This window comes from Mirounga angustirostris, unplaced genomic scaffold (genome assembly GCF_029215605.1).
Source record: "Mirounga angustirostris isolate CCGP_5_RB_7025 unplaced genomic scaffold, mMirAng1.0.hap1 SCAF_15, whole genome shotgun sequence".
Classification (NCBI taxonomy): Eukaryota; Metazoa; Chordata; class Mammalia; order Carnivora; family Phocidae; genus Mirounga; species Mirounga angustirostris.
The window spans coordinates 76,585,281-76,605,280 of record NW_026991723.1 but is presented as its reverse complement, the minus strand read 5'-3'; the positions used below and the strand labels follow the sequence as shown (position 1 = coordinate 76,605,280).

General features: G+C 42.8%; 1 protein-coding gene across 5 annotated transcripts in view; it reads left to right on the top strand.

Moving 5' to 3' along the window:
* The window catches only part of ASTN2 (astrotactin 2), an 883,583-nt gene that overhangs the window by 680,876 nt on the left and 182,707 nt on the right, over window positions 1–20,000 (top strand). For all 5 annotated transcript variants that reach the window (XM_064579942.1, XM_064579940.1, XM_064579943.1 and 2 more), the window contains one exon: window positions 8,181–8,446. In XM_064579942.1, coding sequence (XP_064436012.1) covers window positions 8,181–8,446 — 266 coding nt within the window. The remainder of the gene's footprint in view (window positions 1–8,180; window positions 8,447–20,000) is intronic.

Sequence of the window (20,000 nt, the reverse complement as noted above, 5' to 3'; positions counted from 1 at the left end):
GCCCCTTTGGATCACTACATTTGTATCTCTGGGGTAAATACCTAGTAGTGCAACTGCTGGGTCCTAGGGTAGCTCTATTTTTAATGTCTTGAGGAACCTCCATACTGTTTTCCAGAGTGGCTGTACCAGCTTGCGTTCCCACCAACAGTGTAAGAGGGTTCCCCTTTCTCCACATCTTTGTCATCCTTGCCTCCCATCCTTGTTGTTTCCTCTCTTGTTAATTTTAGCCATTCTGACTGGTGTGAGGTGGTATCTCATTGTGATTTTGATTTGTATTTCCCTGATGTCTAGTGATGTTGAGCATTTTTCATGTGTCTGTTGGCTATTTGTATGTCTTCTTTGGAGAAATGTCTGTTCATGTCTTCTGCCCATTCATTGACTGGATTATCTGTTTTTTGGATTGTTGAGTTTGAGAAGTTCTTTATAGATTTTGGATACCAGCCCTTTATCCGATATGTCATTTGTGAATATCTTCTATTCCGTGGATTCCCTTTTAGTTTTGTTGACTGTTTGTAGTGCAGAAGCTTTTTATCTTAATGAAGTCCCAATAGTTCATTTGTACTCTTTTTTTTTCCCCCTTGTCTTTGGAGACTTGCCTAGCAAAAAGTTGCTGTGGCCGAGGTTGAAGAGGTTGTTGCCTATGTTCTCCTCTAGGATTTTGATGGATTCTGGTCTCACATTGAGGTCTTTCATCCATTTTGAGTTTATCTTTGTGTATGGTGTAAGAAAATGGTCCAGTTTCATTCTGCATGTGGCTGTCCATTTTTCACAGCACCATTTATTGAAGAGACCATCCTTCCCCATTGGATATTCTTTCCTGCTTTGTCGAAGGATTAGTTAGTCATAGAGTAGAACAAATGATTCTGATGATGCTCTGGACACTCTAGGATTTGTAAATTCCTCATTGGGTTCTGTATCTCCTTGATCCTCCAAATATTCCAAGATTTAGGTACTAACATTATCAACATTATACAGATGAGAAAATGGAGCCTCAGAGAATTTAAGTGACTTGTCCAAGGTCACTCACCTGGCAATGGGAGAAGTGAAAGTCAAACCCAGGCAAGTCACTGTGCTAGAGCCACCCCTCTGCAATTGGGCTTATTACTTGTGTATTTTGGGTAGAAGCTGTGAATTAGGTTGGATCAGGAGATCAGTTGTCCCAGAATTCGGCAGTTTTGTAAACCTGTCTTCTTTTTAGTGTCTCCACTGTTGCCTTCCCGTCTGTTGCTTAAATATGTGCACCCACACACACAACGTTTATCCATACTGAGACACATAAACATTATCAGAAGCCACTTGAGAATGCCCCACATTTCCTGGGATCAGGAGTTCATTCACCTAGTTAGTTGATCAATCTTAGCATGACCTGCCAGTAGGGGGCAGGCCTGAGTACCTCAGATAGGGCGTCCAAATACCATAAAGTGCATAATTCCGGGTCTGGGTCTGACGCTTAGGTGGAGAAATGCAGTTTCTGGATGGGAAGCCGCCTAGATTTAACGAAGCTGTCCCATAATGGAACTGGAGGCCTAAAAACATAATGAATTTTACATCATTAGAAGTTTCAAAAAGAAGTTAGAGGATGATTTGGTGGTGAATGAAACATTAGATGGGATTTCTGACTAGGTGAACTTTAAAATGCCTTTTACCCCTGAGATGCTTTAGCCCATGGAAAAGGTGGGGGAGCCTGGAGGTGTTGTCTGGGAGTGCCAGGAACAGAGAAGGCCCAAGTGTTTGCAACAGAGACAACTCACTGTGTGAGAGTGAGAATTAGTGTTACATGCTATCATTTATACGTCAATAAAGTAAGGTTAACACCATCTGCCTTTGGGGCAATGGTGATAAATTGAGATAGTGAGTTTGAAGTCCCATAAGTGTTACAGGAATGAAAGGGATTACAGGGAAAGAGGCTCATGTTCATCTATTCCTTTATTCAGGTATTTACCTGCAAACCAACTACACTACATCAGATAGTGAACTCTATGCTGGGATGCATATGATCACTAAAATAAGCCATGGTCCTCACTTTAATGGAGCTCAAAGTTTAGTTGGGAAGACAGATATTAATTAAACATTAACTAAAATTAAAAATGTGATAAGCACTATGATGATGATGATGTAAATGGTTCAGTTGATAATACAAATTGAGAGTAATCACGATGAACATACGTATGTTCCAAAGTATAGATGTGAGTTCGTTCCCACAGTCCTTTTAATGTATTCAGTGCGATCATCTTCCTTAGCTCCTAGATGACGATTTTAGCAGGGTACATCTAATCTGTTTTCACTATTATGGAATAGACAGTGATAGACATTTTAAGTTGCTAACACAGTTTCCAGCCGGGAGTTAGGATTTAATCAGATTTCTAAAGCTGACAAATCAAGTCTCCTTGCCCTCCCCAGTGGTGGGGGCATTAAGAGGTTGGAACAACATTGGCCTCCATTCTGTTTTTCTACCTCACATTTCTTTTTCCTCTCCCTGCATGGTCAAAGCAGAGAAGTGGTAAGGATTAGGAAGGTCATCCTTGCCGTGGTCCCCTTATATCTGTCTCTGTGTTCTCTGCTCCTGACAGTTTTTAAAACTAGCTCTTCCTCTTGGGGGCTTTTTCAGGCACTTTTCCAAAGGCCTGGGATGATGCATTTTCTCACTGGCTGGCTGCTACCAATCCCCCCTGCCCCCACCTATGTTTCTCTAGTGGCCTAGCTCACAGGGATTTTCACTGGGGGGGACCCCTCAATCTTTGTTAGAATTCCTCTTGGGTAGGACTTAGAAGTATTCGAGGCCTCTCTTTCTCCTGTGTGGCTCACACCTGGTACAGGGGAAAGACTCGAGTGTTTTTCACATTGTGCAGCCCATCTTGTTCTGCTGCCGCAGGCCACTGGAGTGTTTGCCGGTGGAACAGGACCTGGTCCACTATCTTCCCAGCTGTGGGGAACACACAGCAAGTTCTCCGGGAGGCACTCTTGAGGCTCCTTCTTTTTTTTTTTATTTTATTTTTTTTATTTTTTAAAGATTTTATTTATTTATTTGAGAGAGAGAATGCACATGAGATGGGGGAGGGTCAGAGGGAGAAGCAGACTCCCTGCCGAGCAGGGAGCCCGATGCGGGACTCGATCCAGGGACTCCAGGATCATGACCTGAGCCGAAGGCAGTCGCTTAACCAACTGAGCCACCCAGGCGCCCGAGGCTCCTTCTTACAGAACAGGATTAGAAGGTAGCATGCTCTACATGTCTCACCTGGGGCGCTGGAAACTCTAAACATGAGCTAACAGCCTGTCTCAAACAAATCTCTCCTAAATCCCTCCTGCCTATTCTCTGACCTTGTTTTATTTCCTTGTTCTGGCTGACGTTTCTGGAGTTATGAAACCAGTTAGGATTCCCCTCCTTTGTAAGTTCTGCATATTGGGGCTTGGTTTGGGGATATTTCATTTCTATTCTATCTTGGTGTCTCCATGGAAATTTCAACTGTAACATCCTGTTACAACAGTAGCACTAAGAATTGTAACAACCACAGCAGCAACAATGGCAACGACTAACATGGACTGAGTGCTTAACCTTTGCCAGGCACCTTATTTGATCCTCACAAGAACTCATTCATTCAGTCAGGGTGGTGCCATGACTTAGGAAGGGCACACTGACGATGCAGGACCTTAACTGTTAGGCTGGGAAGTTTGGATTGCACAATGCACGAGCACAAGGCCTTTCAGCTGGCTCCTTTCCCTTTGTTAAGGCTATTTGTGTGGGTCCTTGAGTCAGGCTTCGGAGCAATTGCTTTCCTCCAACAGGAGACAGTGACTCCGCCTAAGAAATGATCCCATTTCAGCAATTCCTGGGAGGCCATTGCTATAATAAAGGCCATTCTTTATGATATAAAAGTCTCACCCTCTTTCCCCCACCCTTAACGTTTCTAATTTGAGCCCCTCTGGTCCCTGTGGAGCCTTTAAATGCTTCAAGTGCAAGCCTATTGCCAAAGCAAGCCTGTCTAACTTGGGAGGCAGTGCCCTGCACTGTTGCCGAATATTGAACAAACATTCGCACAGCTTTGGCTCTCCCAGGAGCCCTTAGTCTGCTGCCTTTGTTTTGTTTTCTGGATGAGGGCAAGCAGTGCCATCACCTCCTGCCGAAAAGCCCTGGCTGCCCTCCCAACAAGGAGTTGTCACTTCAACTGAGGCTGCTGCTTTTTTTTTTTTTTTTTTTTTTTTGGTGGCAACAAAATAATACCCAGCAGGAATTTGGGAGGAGAAAAAAGAGAGTTCAGTTGGCAGGTTCTCAAATGAATGGGTTGTAGTGTCATTGGAACTGAATTGGGTTTAAAACCAGACATGATCCTATTTTGGAAGCATTGTTCAGAGGGATGGGAAATGTGAACAGAGGATAAGTCTCTTCAAAAATGCTCTTTATCCTTGCCTGTTAAAGACAGCCTGTTTTAACTGAACTCTCCCATCCCCTCAATGGCAAGGGCCTATGTGAAAACCCAGAGGAGGCCAGAACAACTGGCAAATTGATCAGCTATTCATCTGTAAAGCTTCCAATTGAGAAAGCTAATTTTACTTTGGAAAGAGGTTGTCCCTTGATTACAAGCCATCAATTGTCAGTTTGAAATTCACAAATCTTTGCTCTTAGACTTATCGATGCTCTGATAAGATAGTGCAGTGATCACAGTCTATAACTGTATATCCAACAAATATTTATTGAAACTACTACTGAAAGCCTAAAGGTTCTATGTGAAGTGGATATGAGAATCAGCAAAACTAATACTGTCTTTGTCCTCATGGAGTTTACAGTCTGGAAGCATTGAGAGGTGATGGATAGAACAGGATGCTACGAGAATCTTTAATATGATGCCCTATATAGATTGGTAGCATGGGGATGGAGTTCAGGGAAGGCTATTCTGAAGAATTGGCACTTGAACTAAAGATGACTTTAGCCACAGAGTGAGGTTGGATCTGAAATAATTAGCTTTCACAATTGTAATGTCTACAGAGGAATAATTAATGGAATGGTTAATGGTCTTCCCTGTTGTAACTCTCATCCAGATCATAATTTAAGCATGATACAATCTTTACAAAAAGGATCATTGTTAATAAATGTGCATGGAAGATAGACGTAAATCTCTTTCTCTGTTTAGGTCTCAGGTTCTTTATTTGTTGAGCAATGGGGTTAGACCAGGTGACTCTCAAGTGCCCTCCTTTTGCAAAACCAGCCCTTAAGTTCAGCTCTGAATTCTATATCACTACTGCAAGGCAGTTGTCAGCCTAGACTATGGGCTTTTAACTCACCTGTTGGATTGATAGATGGAAAAAAAAAAAAAAAAAGATTTATTGGGAAAAAAAAAAACAAAACAGACCAGCAAAGATCTATAGCTTGTTTTGTTGTAAATGGATAATTTTATCTTTAACCCAGTGGCTATGAATGTTTGTTTGATCAAGGGAATTTTTACTCCCAGCACCACATTTCGTTCCCAATTAAATTATGTGTATATGGCAAGATGCTGTGAGAGAAAGGCCATCTATGTTTTACAATATGAGATTAAAATGTGGCTTAAGTGATAAATTGGTTAACAGAAGAGACTGGGATCATGTGCTGAAAGGAACACTAACTCACCATCTGACCTTGGAAAGTCTTTCTTTGGGACACAATTTCCCCTTGTTTAAAATGGGAGGATTGTACCAGATTAGCATTTTCCAAGGTATGCTTTTTCAATAGTTTTTGAAAGATGTTTTATGGAGAACAGATGCCCCACTCAATTTTTTCTCATTGGAGATTCACAGTTTAAGTGTATCGATGGCCTAATTGATTCCAGTGTTTTTACTTTAATCCATTATACTGCCACATTCCTCTGTGACCAAAGATAGATTGTCCTTCTGAGACTCAGTTTCCCCAGCTGTAACCTAGGACTGGAGCAGAAGTGCCCAAACTTATTCTGTAAAGGATCAGACAGTCACTATTTTAGGCTTTGTGGGCCATAGCATCTTTGTTGCAACTACTCAATTTTGCCATTGTAGTCATACACAATACATAAATGAATGAAGGTGCCTGTGTTCCAATAAAATTTTATTTACAAAAAAAAAGGCAGAGGGCTGAATTTGACTCATGTACCACTTAGTTTACTGACCTCTGGATCAGAGTGTGAGTTAACTACCCCCCTAATGTCCTTGCAGCTCTGATTGCCCTCTGACCTTCTCCCCTCAATGGTTATTCTCTCCCAAGTTTGAAGTCACCCTTCTCCAAAACTGTTCCTCTGGCCTGCCCTTCCAAAAGTCATCATCATCTTCTTCTTTCAACTTGTCTGTATGTAAGACCGTCTCTGTCTGCCCAGCTGCTCAGATGCCTTCCTCTCAGCTTTGTTTTGTTTATCTTAGTAACTACCCTTCTTTAATCCCTCTGAAGGATTGCTTAGCTGGAATTTGCCTTGTCTTCCTCCCTCAGAGCCTTTGATCTGATGCTCATAAGCATTTGCTGACAGCCAGACAGAAAAGGTGGAGCCCAGATCCCAGGCCCGAGGGCCCAGAGAGTAATGAATGAAGGCTGCATTTATTTGTATTTCTAATTGGCAAGCCCATTTCCAGATCAGCTGCATGTCACTGCAAGCTGAGAGCTAGAGTAGGAGATAACCCTACTTTTTTCTCTCAGGCCTCCGTGCCCAGGGCCCCTGTTCCCACCGAGGCAGGAGCATGCCTTAACTTTACCAGGCTTGGAAGAAGCTGTCATTTGGACCAAATTCTGCCCCTTATTGCAGGGCCCCCCTGTTTTGCCACTCAGATTATGCATTGCACAAGTTTGAAAACACCATCCATACAGTCTGTGATGTAAATGGAACTCTCTGGGTTGTACAAATCACTTTGCTTTTTCGAGCTTCTTGATATAGCCATAGACTATTCTCTTCTTACGAAGTCTTATGTAGAAGGCCAGTCTTTAAAAGAGATAAAGTGGAACTGCTCTATTTGAAACTGAGATGTGGGTTTAGAGTTCCATCTACCCAGTTTCCCTCTTGCCCTCTGCAACCATCTGTTGAAATGTTGCTTGGGATCCATAGAATTCCTCAGAAGGATTTTAGAACCTCTAGACTAGATCATGAATGTCATTGTAGCCATTCAGAGTTCTATAATATTCCTCTTTGACTAAGTCTCAAGTACATCCCTAGCACTATGCTGAACACTGAAGCAGTGGTGGGGAGCTGGAGGTAGGAGTGGGAGACATGGTCCCATCTCTAAGAGCTGATCATATGGTTGGAGAGGTCAGCAGAAAATGGGATGAAAAATATGAGCTTAACAAGATTAGGGCTTATAAACAGAAATACTTACTCAGAGAAGAAGGGCTAGAGCAAGGAGAAAAGAATTCCTGAAGAGGGTGACATTGGAATGGAGCATTGATTGGTGATAAACATTTTAAGAGGCAGAGGGGAAGAGTAGGGCAGGTGAACAAAGACACAGAGGTGGGAAATGCTAGTTGTATGGATCAGGGGAGACAGCACAGAATGGAGCATGGGTAATTAGATCTCAGTGTGCACATGAGGAAGGCAGAAAAAGAAGTTTGGACAAGGGAACAGATGAGCGCAGACAGAAAGGGGAAATCATTTCTTTTCCACAGGTCCACCTCCTTCTGTCTCATTTACCACTCATAACTGTTTTGGTTAGTATTATAACTGCATTTTACAGAATTAATCCTCATAAGCCTTGGGATATTAAGAGACCTTCCCAAGGTACCTTGCTATTATCAAGCAGAATTGGGATTTACATGGAAATTGACTTGACTTCAGCTTGTGTTTCCCCCATTACATGAAACTTCTGGGAAAATATAGGACTGGAGCAAGTTTTCAAAAGAAAGGTAGAATTTGTGTAAATTGACCGTAAACAGGAATTCCTTGTTGGGAAAAATACCTTTGAATATTTACATCTTACAGGGCCCTTGGAGAATCCTCTTATCCAACCAATCAACTTTAAATATGGAAAAAGTGAGGCCCAGAGAAAGTAAGTAAGGGGCTATTGAATATGAATAGTAAAACAAGACACCATTCTGACATCTGAGTCATCATGCCAGTGCTCTTTCCAAGGCATCATGAGCAAACCACTCTATCATCTTTTTTCTTTTCCATGGGATACCACCTCCTTAGCACATTGGACCCTGTGGGTTTAAGAGTCTGACCTTTTGAACAATATTGGATTTTTTTCTCTCTCTCTAGAGACCACAGAGCTGGGCAGCAAGAAGGAACTCAAGTCCATGCCCTTCATCACCTACCTCTCAGGTCTGCTGACGGCCCAAATGCTGTCGGATGACCAGCTCATCTCAGGTGTGGAGATCCGCTGTGAGGAAAAAGGCCGTTGTCCATCTACCTGCCACCTTTGCCGCCGACCGGGCAAGGAGCAGCTGAGCCCCACACCAGTGCTGCTGGAAATCAACCATGTGGTACCACTTTATACCCTCATCCAAGACAATGGTACCAAGGAGGTGAGCTCCCCTGACACAGCCACTAAGTCACATCTAAGTAACAATCTTCCTACCTCCCGCCCTTGTGGGCCCTTTGTCCATTGAGATTGTCTTTCAACATCATCATGGTGATGACTGATATTTATTGATTCCTTACCATGTTTTAAGTACATATATAGCTGCTATAACCAATAAATCCTCTAATCTCAATGGCTTAATATAATAGAACTTATTTCTTGTTTGTGTGGAGTCCCAAATAAATGTTTTTGATGATGAGTGGCTTCACTCTGAGAAGCGGTTCAGAGACCCACCTTATTCTATCTTGTGCCCTCATCAACCTGAGGCTTCCATAGTTGCTGTGGAAGAAGAAAGAACGTGGAGGATCACACGTGAGAAGTTTCGTGGGCCAAGCCTGAAAGTGACAAATATCATTTCACTGGGTAGAACGCAGACATTGGGCACGTGTCTGCAAACAAAAACAGGGAAATATATTCTATCTAATGGTCTGGGGAAGAAGATATATGGGCTTTTTGAAAACCTAATAGTGTCTGCCTCAATATTATACTTGGATTATCTCATTTAATCTTCCCTCCAGATCTGATTTATGTATAAATATTGCTTTGACTCATATGAAATTGTCAACATTTGATCATTTTTTACTTATAAAAATGGTAATAAAAAAATGGTAATTCCAGGGGCCCCTGGGTGGCGCAGTTGGTTAAGCGTTCAACTCTTGGTTTCAGCTCAGGTCATAATCTCAGGGTCATGAGATCGATCTCCGAGCTCAGCAAGGAGTGTGCTAAAGTTTCTCTCTGCCCCTCCCTGTGCACGTGCTTGCTCTCTCTCTCTCTCAAATAAATAATTTTTTAAAAAAATATGGTGATTCCATATGGTTCATCCTAATGTCATGCCCACTTTACAAGTGAGGAAACCTCGAAGATATTTATTGATTTGCTCAAAGTTGGTCTGCTTCAGAACCTCTGTGCTTAATTGTGAAATTATGTCTCCTCTTTTTCCTCTTCCTGCATCTTTCATTTCCCATGACAGTATGCCTGGGCTTGAAGAGACCATATAAATGGTTTGTTCACTGGTTTGCAAAATTGTATTCATGGAACACTTTTTCTAAATACAGTCTTTCAGGAACCCCAATCCATAAAGCCAAGAATAGCAATGCCACTCCTTCAGTTAGAGAAAGGAAGGTGGGTAAAGCATCTCTACTTTGTCCCCAGTCTTCCCTCTGCAGCAACTCCCAGATTGCCCTGGGCCCCAAAGAAGATAGTCTGGTAGATACCTGACCAATACTAATAAGATGGTATGGATCATGCACTCCTACCATAGTATTCTGTTGGACTAAGTGCTAGAGGTTGGTAAGTGGTCAGGTAGGGCTTCATAGAGGGCAGAGGGGATGAGAGCAAGGACGTGGGGAGAGTGTCAGGTAGATGACCAGAAGCAGAAAAGAACATGATCTGTACAAAGACTGAAAGGCATCCCATGGCTAAGATCAAGAGATAGAAGAAAAGCAGAGATGAGGCCAGAGAGGTCGGAAGGAGCCTGATCATACAGGTTATTATAAACTAGCTCATGAAATTTGGATCCTGTCTGAAGGGGAGTGAGATGCTTAGGATATGCAGGAAGGATTCGATAGGGTTAGATTCGTGCAGCAGAAGGAGCCCTCTGTAAACAACCCGGATGACTGTCAGTAGGAGAGCAGTTAAATAAGCGTACAGTGGAATATGCATACAGTGGAATACTCTACAACAGACAAAATGAATGAACTATAGTGTCACTTAATATGAGATGAATGAACATAAATTAAATGAAGAATGTAAGTCCCAAAGATACATTTTATATAGCATGATACCCTTTCCCCTGTTTTAAATTAAAACAGATACACGCCAAATACACTACATTTTTAGAATGAATACAGGTGCTATAAACTATTTATTTATTTATTTATTTATTTATTTATTTATTTATTTGACAGAGGGAGAGATGGTGAGAGAGGGAACACAAGCAGGGGGAGTGGAAGAGGGAGAAACAGGCTTCCTGATGAGCAGGGGGTCTGATATTGGACTTAATCCCAGGACCCTGGGATCATCACGACCCCAGCCAAAGGCAGACGCTTAACAACTGAGCCACCCAGGGGCCCATGCTATAAACCTATTTAGAAAGGGAATCAAGGAAATGGTCAACATAGGATTCAGGATGATGGCGATGGCTGTCTTGAGTCAGGGAGGCGGGGCAGTGGTATGAGGGAGCCCTCATTACATGGAGGTATCATGTTCCTACCTGGCATTTTGGGTGGTGGATTTGTGGAAGTTTTTTTTTTTAAGTATTAAAACTAGCTAATTAATGAACACAAAGTAGATGAATACATAAAGCCTAACCATGCATGGTGCAATAATGAGCTTGAGTCATGAGCTAAGCCTCATGGATAATCTAATTCTATGCATCAGAGGTCCCCACACTAACTACAACAAAAAGTCAAATGTGTATCTCTACCCCTCCAGCTTCAGGGTGAGAGCTCAGTGTGAAAATGCAAGTGTGGAAAGAGGGAGACCTGTGAGGAAGCTGTTGAAACTTCCAGTGAATACCAAATATAGTCTGACCAGTGTTGTGTTAGTGTGGATGAGCGAAGCAGCATGGTTAGCTGCATGGGGCCAAGCTCTCCAGGACTTGGTGGGGGAGGTAAATGAAAACCCTCATTTACTGCTCCGTAATCTTGGCCCAGTGCTGCCTTTCTGGGCCATGCTCCTCTCATCTGTAATGTGGCACCATCCTAGCTAAGTCACAGGACTTATGTGATGTGTTCTTGGCACATATGGTAGCAAGAGGAGTGGTGATTCTTTTCCTCCTTGTGTAGGAGTCAAATTCCTCCATGTCTAGATTCTGTGCCAGCTTCTCGGCATGATCAAAATATCCACTTCTTCGGAAATCCAGTGAGATGTTTTCAAGGCCAGTTGTTGGGATGTTATCAGAGAAGCTCCTGTGTGAATGAGTCACTAGATGTCACTGTTCCTATAGGAGATCTGGAATTCTTGGAGCACTAGTCATCCATTCATTCATTCATTCATTCATTCAGTATTTTTGAGTACTTACTATATCCCACTTCACCGAGAAGTGAAGAGTACAATGAGTAGACTTGGTCTTTATCTTCACTGAGAAGTGAAGAGTACAACGAGTAGACTCGGTCTTTATCTTCATGGAGTTTACAGACTTGTGGACGAGACAGGTATTAATGAAACAATCACGCAAGTCAAGACAGACTGCAAAGTACCAAGAGAAGACCAGGCCAGTGGGTTGAAAGCGTGTGATAGGATGTCTTGCGGAGTTAGGGAAGGTTTCCCTTAGGAAGTGACATTTAAACTGAGTTTTTGGGGGTCGGGTGCATAAAGTGAATGTGGAGGACTGGGTTTGGGGGAGGGGAAGGAGCCTGAGCACAAGCAAGATTGAAGACCCAACTCCTGCAAAGATCTGAAGAATGAGCAGGATGGCCCATTTCCCTGAAAAGCTGAGAACCAATGTAGCAGGGGCCGAGACTAAGGGGCAGCTCCATGAGCAGTGCTGAGGACCAAGCGGCAGGGCCAGGCCAGGTAGAGCTGCAGAGGCTGTGGTGGTGAGGAGGTTAGCCCCAGCAGTGGGGAGCCAGAGAAGAGTTTGGGCAGGTAGACAGGCAGGGGTGCCTCTTCTCAGCTGCAGGTTCTCCACCTCTTAGTCATCCCTGCTCAGAAACGTTAGAGCTGCCTGATGAGCTGGCTTCCTTGAGGCTCCAGTTTCTTCTCCCTGGCCCCAAACCCCAATGGTAGGTCCTTTTAAAGGTGCATGACAGCCTAAGGGCTGTGGTGCGTTAGGCTTTTCCAGGGGAGCCAGGCTAAGGTAGGAGTGGGTGGGACAGGCCGACTGTAGGTGTGGAAATGATGTGGAGGAGGGGAATACGGCCACTGAGTAAGGCTGGTGTGATGAGAAGGCAGCCACTCTCCCTGGGATCATTGTTTGTTTTCTACCTTCTCCCCAGCTCCCATGGCTCCTCCATCTCTTCACTTTTTTCTGCAGCCAGGGGTAGAGGACACATTGATAAAACACAAAAGAACCTTGGCCTGGGCTCTGACGCTGAGACACAGCAAGGCTGGGGCAAGTCCGTGTTCCCTTTCTGGGTTTTTCTTTTCCTACCTGAAAAGGCAGAGAGGCTGAGTGAATTTCTTTCTCAGTTTCCTACAAGAAAGACTTTGTCTAAGTGGAAGCAGGTAGCTCAGGCTCTGTGCTCTACTTAGAATCTTGCTTCAATCTCCTGTTCACTGTGTGATGCTGAGTGATTTCTCCGAGCCTCAGTTCCCACATCTGTAAAATGTGGTCTTTATGGAAATCAAATGAGATAATGAATGCATAGTACCTGGCACATAGCATGTAATGGACAAACATTTTCTGTGATAATGATAAAAATGATGTTCATCTAAACTTGACCCTTCTTTTTTTTTTATGATTCCTTTGGTACTTCCTCTTCTAAGTAGTACTTGATAACTTTGCAGATGCCCAAAGTGCTAGGGACATGACATTTTAGAGTAAGATCTGTGTTTTTGCATAAGAGAGGTCACTGGTTAACCCCAAAGGGCAGATCATGAATGGAGGGATTAAAGGAACATTTTCTTACTTTATAAACATTGCTGGAGTTCATATTCTGTTGGTTAGGAATACCATAGGTAGAGTTACACATGAGTAAAAGGATTTCCTTCTTCTATGGACCCCCCAACATAGAATGGAACCAGTCTTCTACGTAAGAACTCCTGACTCCTTGAGTTATTTGAAGAGCTCAGTCAACTTTTGAGTCCCATTGTATGGCACGGTCAGGAAGTGTCAGAGAGGGGGTATGACTTGCGTGAGGTCTGCGAGGCAGTTCTGGCCTCTGATTCTGGACCAGGGTTAGGATGTGCTCTGGATAGTCCTGGGAACCATTAGACACTAACTCCTTTGACAGTTGGGATCTCCTTGGGTCCATCTCCATAAATGCATGCGAAAGGATGATGCCTTTGCCTCAGTTGGAAAGGAGTCCTTCATTACATGTCATGCTGTGATTTAGAATAAGGAAAGCAGGAAAAAATTCTTTATGATGGACAGTTTGATTAGTACCTAAATCTCCTCCTCCACCTGTTAAATGACCCCACATGGCCCAAAGCTATAGCACAACTAGTGCTTAATGTACAAGACTTTGTGTGGCTGTTAATTTAGCCTTTGGAGAGAGAAGAGGCTCCAAGTGGGAGAGACAGAAGAGTGTCATGGTGAAGAGCCAGACAGAGTTGGATTTGAAATTCTTCTCTGCTATTGACACCTGGGTGACCTTACTTTTACTTATTTGCAGAGTAGGCATGTAATATGTGTCTCTATCCATGTTGGGGTTGGGAGTTCTCTTTGGAAGAACTAGAGAATTGGGACACCTGGAATTTGAACTACACTCTGTCCTTGATTCTTATATGACATCGGACACAAATGCTTCTACTGTTTTGGTCTTTGTTTCTTTATCTGTAGCATGAAAATTCTGGGCTCACTTTATCCCCCTGCTACCCCCCACCTCTTGGTGCTGTGATAGGGTCAGACCTAACTTTTACCCTGAAAATAAGGGAAATATTTTGATGTTAGAAGAGTCATCCTGTGACCTGCAATTTATTCCCCATCCAGAGATATTAGCAGTTTTTTTCCTTAAATTAATATTGAGAAGAGAAAGGTGTACATATCTTCTACTTTATTGCAGTGACACAGCATTTATGAGTAGAGGGGGATATTAAAATCATACCCTGTTCATTTTACAGATCAACATTTTATTTTGCAAATAATAAGAGTAAGACCTAAAGATGAGGAATGGTTTGTTCTCAGTCACACAGCCAGTTCTGAATTTGAAGTAGTTAGGCGTGGCTTCTGGCCTCAGCAGTTAGGCGTGGCTTCTGGCCTTTCATCTCTCTGAGGGTCAGTTTCCTCATCTGTAAAATGGGTCTTCATAACTTTCCCCACAGGGCTGTTGCATAGAAAAATTAAGACACCCTTTGCTAGCAATTTGAGGACTGAAAAATACTCTACAGATGGATGATTCTTTCCTAGTGCTCGGGTCTCCTGACTCCCAGTCATGTGAATTTTGTTTTGTTTTGTTTTTTCTTTTTCTTTTCATGCTGCTCTAGGAAGAGCCATGTGTAATTTTGGTCTTGTTGTGGTTGTCTGACTTTCCAGCAGATCCTCTCTCTCTGCCAGAAGGACTTGTTTGCTCTATTTACACTCCTTGGCTCTCACTGAGAAGAGAACTCCAAATGAGTGCTCTTTGAAAAGAAATTAACAGCCAAGATCACCCAGCCCCCCACCATGATTACCACTGCCACCGTCACCGCCCCCATTATCACAACCACTGTCACCATGACCGTAGCACTGTCACCACCATCCCCTTGCCTTGGGTGCTTACTGTGCTAGGAAACAGGCTAGGGGTGGGGGGGAGTAAGACACAGATTGTGCCTTCAAGGAGCTCACAGTCTAGTGGACGAAGAGAAGAGCCACATAAGTAACTATAATTACTTGCATATGTTGCATTCATGCATGACTTATTTTCAAGTAATACAACTGACATTCCAACAGTGTTAGAAAAGTGGGAGAAAGAAAGTCAGAGAGAGTCTGGAAAAGATTCTCGGGGCAGGCAAGGTGGATATGGGCAGATCACGGAACAGCTTGAGGCAAGTCTGTTGGTGATGAGGATAATACCATCTACGAGATGTGTGTCACATGCCGGAAACTGTGCCGAGGGCTTTACAGGCTTGATCTTATTTAATCGTCCAACAACTTGTGAGGGAAGTCCTCTTATGATCCCTATTTAATAGAAGCTTGAACCCAGTTCCATAAAGTTCCAAAGCTAGCCCAGGTCAGAGTTGCAAAGCTGTGACCTGTGGGTGAAATCCAGCATGTCACCTGTTTTTATAAATAACATTTATGAAACCTAGCCACATATTTGTTTACAGATCATCTATGGCTGCTTTTCTGAAACAATAGCAGGGTACAGTAGTAGCCACAGAATAGAGTATGGTGCACAAAGCCAAAAACATTTGCTTCTAGTTCTTTACAAAAAAAGTTGGACAAATCTTGGTCGAGACTAAGGAATATTGTAAAGGAAGGGGGAAAGAAAGTATGTCAAATACTATATGCCAAACATATGGAACAGAAGAATAAAACCCAACAATTACTGAGTGCCAACTCTATGCCTGGCATTTTTAAATGCTTGATGTGTATATTAATATGCACTCTCTGTATATCAGTAATATCTCACTCTATCCCCCAACACATGTGAATATGCACTATTATGCCCATTTCACAAATTAAAAAGCAAAACCTGAGGCTTTACAGAGATAAGTAATTTATCTAAGATCACATAGCTAGCAACTTGTGGGGTCAGAATTCAAGCCTGAGATGACTGTGTCTAAAGCTTACGTGTGTGTTTTTGTTTTTAAGAGAGGGAGAGAGTGTGTGCGCAAGCGGGGATCGGGGAGCAGAGGGAGAGAGAGAATCTCAAGCAGTCTCCATGTTCAGTGCGGAGCCCACTTGGAGCTCAATCTCAGGACCCTGAGATCATGACCTGCACCGAAATTGAGAGTCAGACACTTAACCAGCTGAGGCACCCAGGCGCCCCTAAAGCTTATGTGTTTATTCAGTCACTCTGTGACAGGTCTGAGAGATTTGGGAAAGATCAAACTGGAAAAATGGTCTGCAGGAGACTGAGCTGTGGGGCAGCTTTGAATGCTGCCTCAAGGGAGTTGGGAACCATGTAAATGATGGGGAGTCTGCCTTCAAGATTTGGGTCAAGGGAAAGACATGACTAATGGGACTTTTAGGGGCACCTGGCTGACTCAGTCAGTGGAGCATGCAACCCTTGATCTCAGGGTTGTAGATTCAAGTCCCCTGTTGGGTGTAGAGATTACTTAAAAATAAAATCTTAAAAAATAAAAATAAATGTGACTTTTAGGTGACTGACTACAGCAACCTGTGAAGGGTGAATTTCAGTGACCAGGGCTGTGTGGAACTAGAAGGTATTATGCTAAGTAAAATAAATCAATTAGAGAAAGACAATTATCATATGATCTCACTGATACGTGGCATTTGAGAAACAAGGCAGAGGACCATAGGGGAAGAGAGGAAAAAATGAAACAATAAGAAACCAGAGAGGGAGATAAGCCATAAGAGATTCTTAATCTCAGGAAACAAACTGAGGGTTGCTGGAGCGGGGGGTGGGGTGGGAGGGATGGGGTGGCTGGGTGATGGACACTGGGAGGGTATGTGCTATAGTGAGCGCTGTGAATTGTGTAAGACTGATGAATCACAGACCTGTACCCCTGAAACAAATAATACATTATATGTTAATAATAATAAAAAATAACCAAGGGTTATTAATTTGGGGCCTGCAGATCTCTGATTTTGAAGGGTCTTTGGATCTCTATCCTCAGAAAATTATGCCAAAGTATACATTATCAAATTCTTTTTTCCTGGCAAAAAGGATACATGGCATCCACATACTTTCTAAATGTTCTTGCCCCAAACGTGTAGAAGACTAAAATAAGATGACCAGTTAGGGTTTCCGCTACAGAAGTTCATATATGAGATGGCTGGGAGTGTGGGGACTCAATTCAAATAATTTTATCAAGTGTTTATGAGGGTCTCCTCTAGGTCAGGCACTATTCTGGGCATTTGAGATACATTAGAGAGCAGAACAGGCATATATTTCGACCATCTGGAGACTTAATTTCTACTGGAGCATGTGTGGGAGACAAAAAACAAACAATCAGAGTAGTAAATAATATTGTATATTAGAAGGTGAAGAGAAAAAAAAAAAGCAAAGCAGAACAAGTGAGGTCAGGGGTACCTAGTGGGATATGGAGACTTGGATTTCAGAGGGTCTCCAAAATCCTCAGAATCAGTCGGGATGGAGGAGGCATTTGTTAAAAATGCAGGCTCCTGGCTTCATCCTACTGATTGTTTTTCTCTGGTGGGGTGAGGCTGGGAATCTTCATTTTCACAAGCTTCCTAGGTGATTCTGATACACACTGAGCTTGAGAACCACTATCTAAAACCATGGTTCATATGTCTCTTTCATTCTGAAGTTCCTTCAGGGAATTCCTTGTTTAGGGATTAGGAAAGTCAAGTATTTATAATCTGGCGTAAATCTCTGCTATTGTGGGCCACTTCCTCTCCATCTCTGTGCATTCTGAGGAGGTGCACTGGCCAGAAACCAGACTGTCAGGCAGTCCTTGGCAAGAGGGAAGATCAAAGAAAAGAGGGAGAAATACTCCACATATTACTCAACACGCTCATGGTCAATTACAAAAGAGGAACTTAATGCTTGGATTGCCTACTTGCAAAGCTGGAAAACATAGCTATTTCATGGGACCAGAAGACTACCAGCTTCAATAAGATGTAAGAGACATATAGACTTAGCAAATGCAAACATTTTTGCATGTCAGAGCACAGGGTGTCCTCCCCCTACCCCCGCCCCATGGGACATTGAATTCAGTTAGCAAATGTGATAAAAAAGAGAATGACATAATGTCTTTCCCTTGTACTTTTAATAGCAGTCATTTACTGAGCACTTCAATTGTGCCAGGAGCTCAGCTCAAGCCCTTTATATACTTAGCTCGCTGAACCCTTTCATGAACCTCATATGGTGGGTGCTATTACTGTCTTTTTTCCCCATTGTGTAAACTGAGGCATGGAGATGTTAGACCACTTGCCCCTAGTCCCTAGAAGTAGGAACCGGTAGAACCATGGTTTGACCTGGGCTCCTGAGCTTTTTCTCATTTTGCTCTACTCTCTATTAGCTACTTCCCTTCAACTTTGTAAATGATCATAAATGGAAGTCTAATGTATACTGAAGATACTATCATTACATATTATCTTCTCCAGCTACTGTGTCTTCATTTCTTTTTTTTTTTTTTAATATTTTATTTATTTATTTGACAGAGAGAGAGCACAAGCAGGGGGACCAGCAGGCAGAGGCAGAGGGAGAAGCAGGCTCCCCACTGAGCAAGGAGCTTGATGTGGGGCTCGATCCCAGGACCCTGGGATCGTGACCTGAGCTGAAGGCAGACGCTTAACCGACTGAGCCACCCAGGTGCCCCTGTCTTCATTTCTTTATCTAATGGCCAAAATTTTTGAAAAAATTGGCTACTTCTACTATCTATACTGATTCACTCGCATTCATTCCAGGGTTGAATCCCTTCATCCAATGGAAATAGGGTGGCTTCTCATTTATAAGTCTTGCAGACACTACATTTGCCATAAAATGCCTTTTTTAATAGTATTTTCTATCTCAGTTTTTGTAATCCTGAAACCCAATGAGATATACTTGATACTTTTCTTCCTTCCTGCACTCATCCCCCCTAAAACTACAACCCATTATTAAATCCTATAAATTTTTCTTCTTAAGAACTTCTCAAATAACTTAACTTTTACCCAGTCTGGTTCAAGTTTTGCCTGGACTAATGTAATTGCCTCTTCATTGGCTAACAATGATCCTTGCCCCCTTTAGTTAATTTTCTTCCTTGTAGCCAGGGTGAAATTTTCAAAACTAAAACTTACTCTCATCACTTTCCTCATTCAAACACTTAACTGCCTTCCGATTCCTTAGGATCAAGGCAGAGGTGCTTATTGTGGCCTACATGGGGCTGCTAGGACTGGCCCTTCCAACTTCTTAAAACTCATCCTGCCCCTACACCCCTTGCTTTCTGTTTTCTAGTCACTGGCAATCTTCCAGTTTCTGGAAAGGCTATACTTTGTCATGCCAGAGAGCCTTTGCACATGCTGTTCCCTCTAATTGGCATGCATGTCACCCATCCCCCCCCTTTTCTGAGTTAACTGCTACTCCCGCACCAGAATGCCACTGAAGTTTCCGGGTTTGATAAGCTCCCCATTTACTTATGTACTTTCTTGAGTCTTTTTATCTTTCTTCCATGGCAGTTATCAAAGTTTCTAACTATTATTATTATTTTTTTAGAGAGAGAGAGTGCATGCTTGTGAGTGGGGGGGAGGGGCTAGGGGAGAGAGGAAGAGAGAAAGGGAGAGAGAGAATCATAAGCAGGTTCCACACACTTAGAGCTCCATCTCACAACCCTGAGACCATGACCTGAGCCAAAATCAAGAGTCAGACACTTAACCAACTGAGCCACCCAGGAGCCCCTCTGTTCCTAATTATACTTTTATGTTTTATAATTGATTAATGTCTGTGTATCCTCCTCCTTCACGTTTTATTATTTTATTTTATGATGATAGCAGTGCCATGAGGAAGGAAGAGCAGGTAAACTCAGGAATGAAGGCATTGGACAAGCATCTAGTCCAACCCGAGTCTACTTCTTGATTCCTTTCTGCTACACCTTGCAAATGCAGTAGACTCTGTGTTTGAACATTCCCAGTGACAGCTTGCTCAGTGACCCCGAACATCCTGTTCCCCTCACTTCTAGAATATCCTTCCTGATATTGAGTCAAACAATTGTCCTGTACATTAAGGGGTGAACTCCATGAGACCAGGGTCTGTGCAAACTTTTGCTCAGCATTGCATCAACAGCTT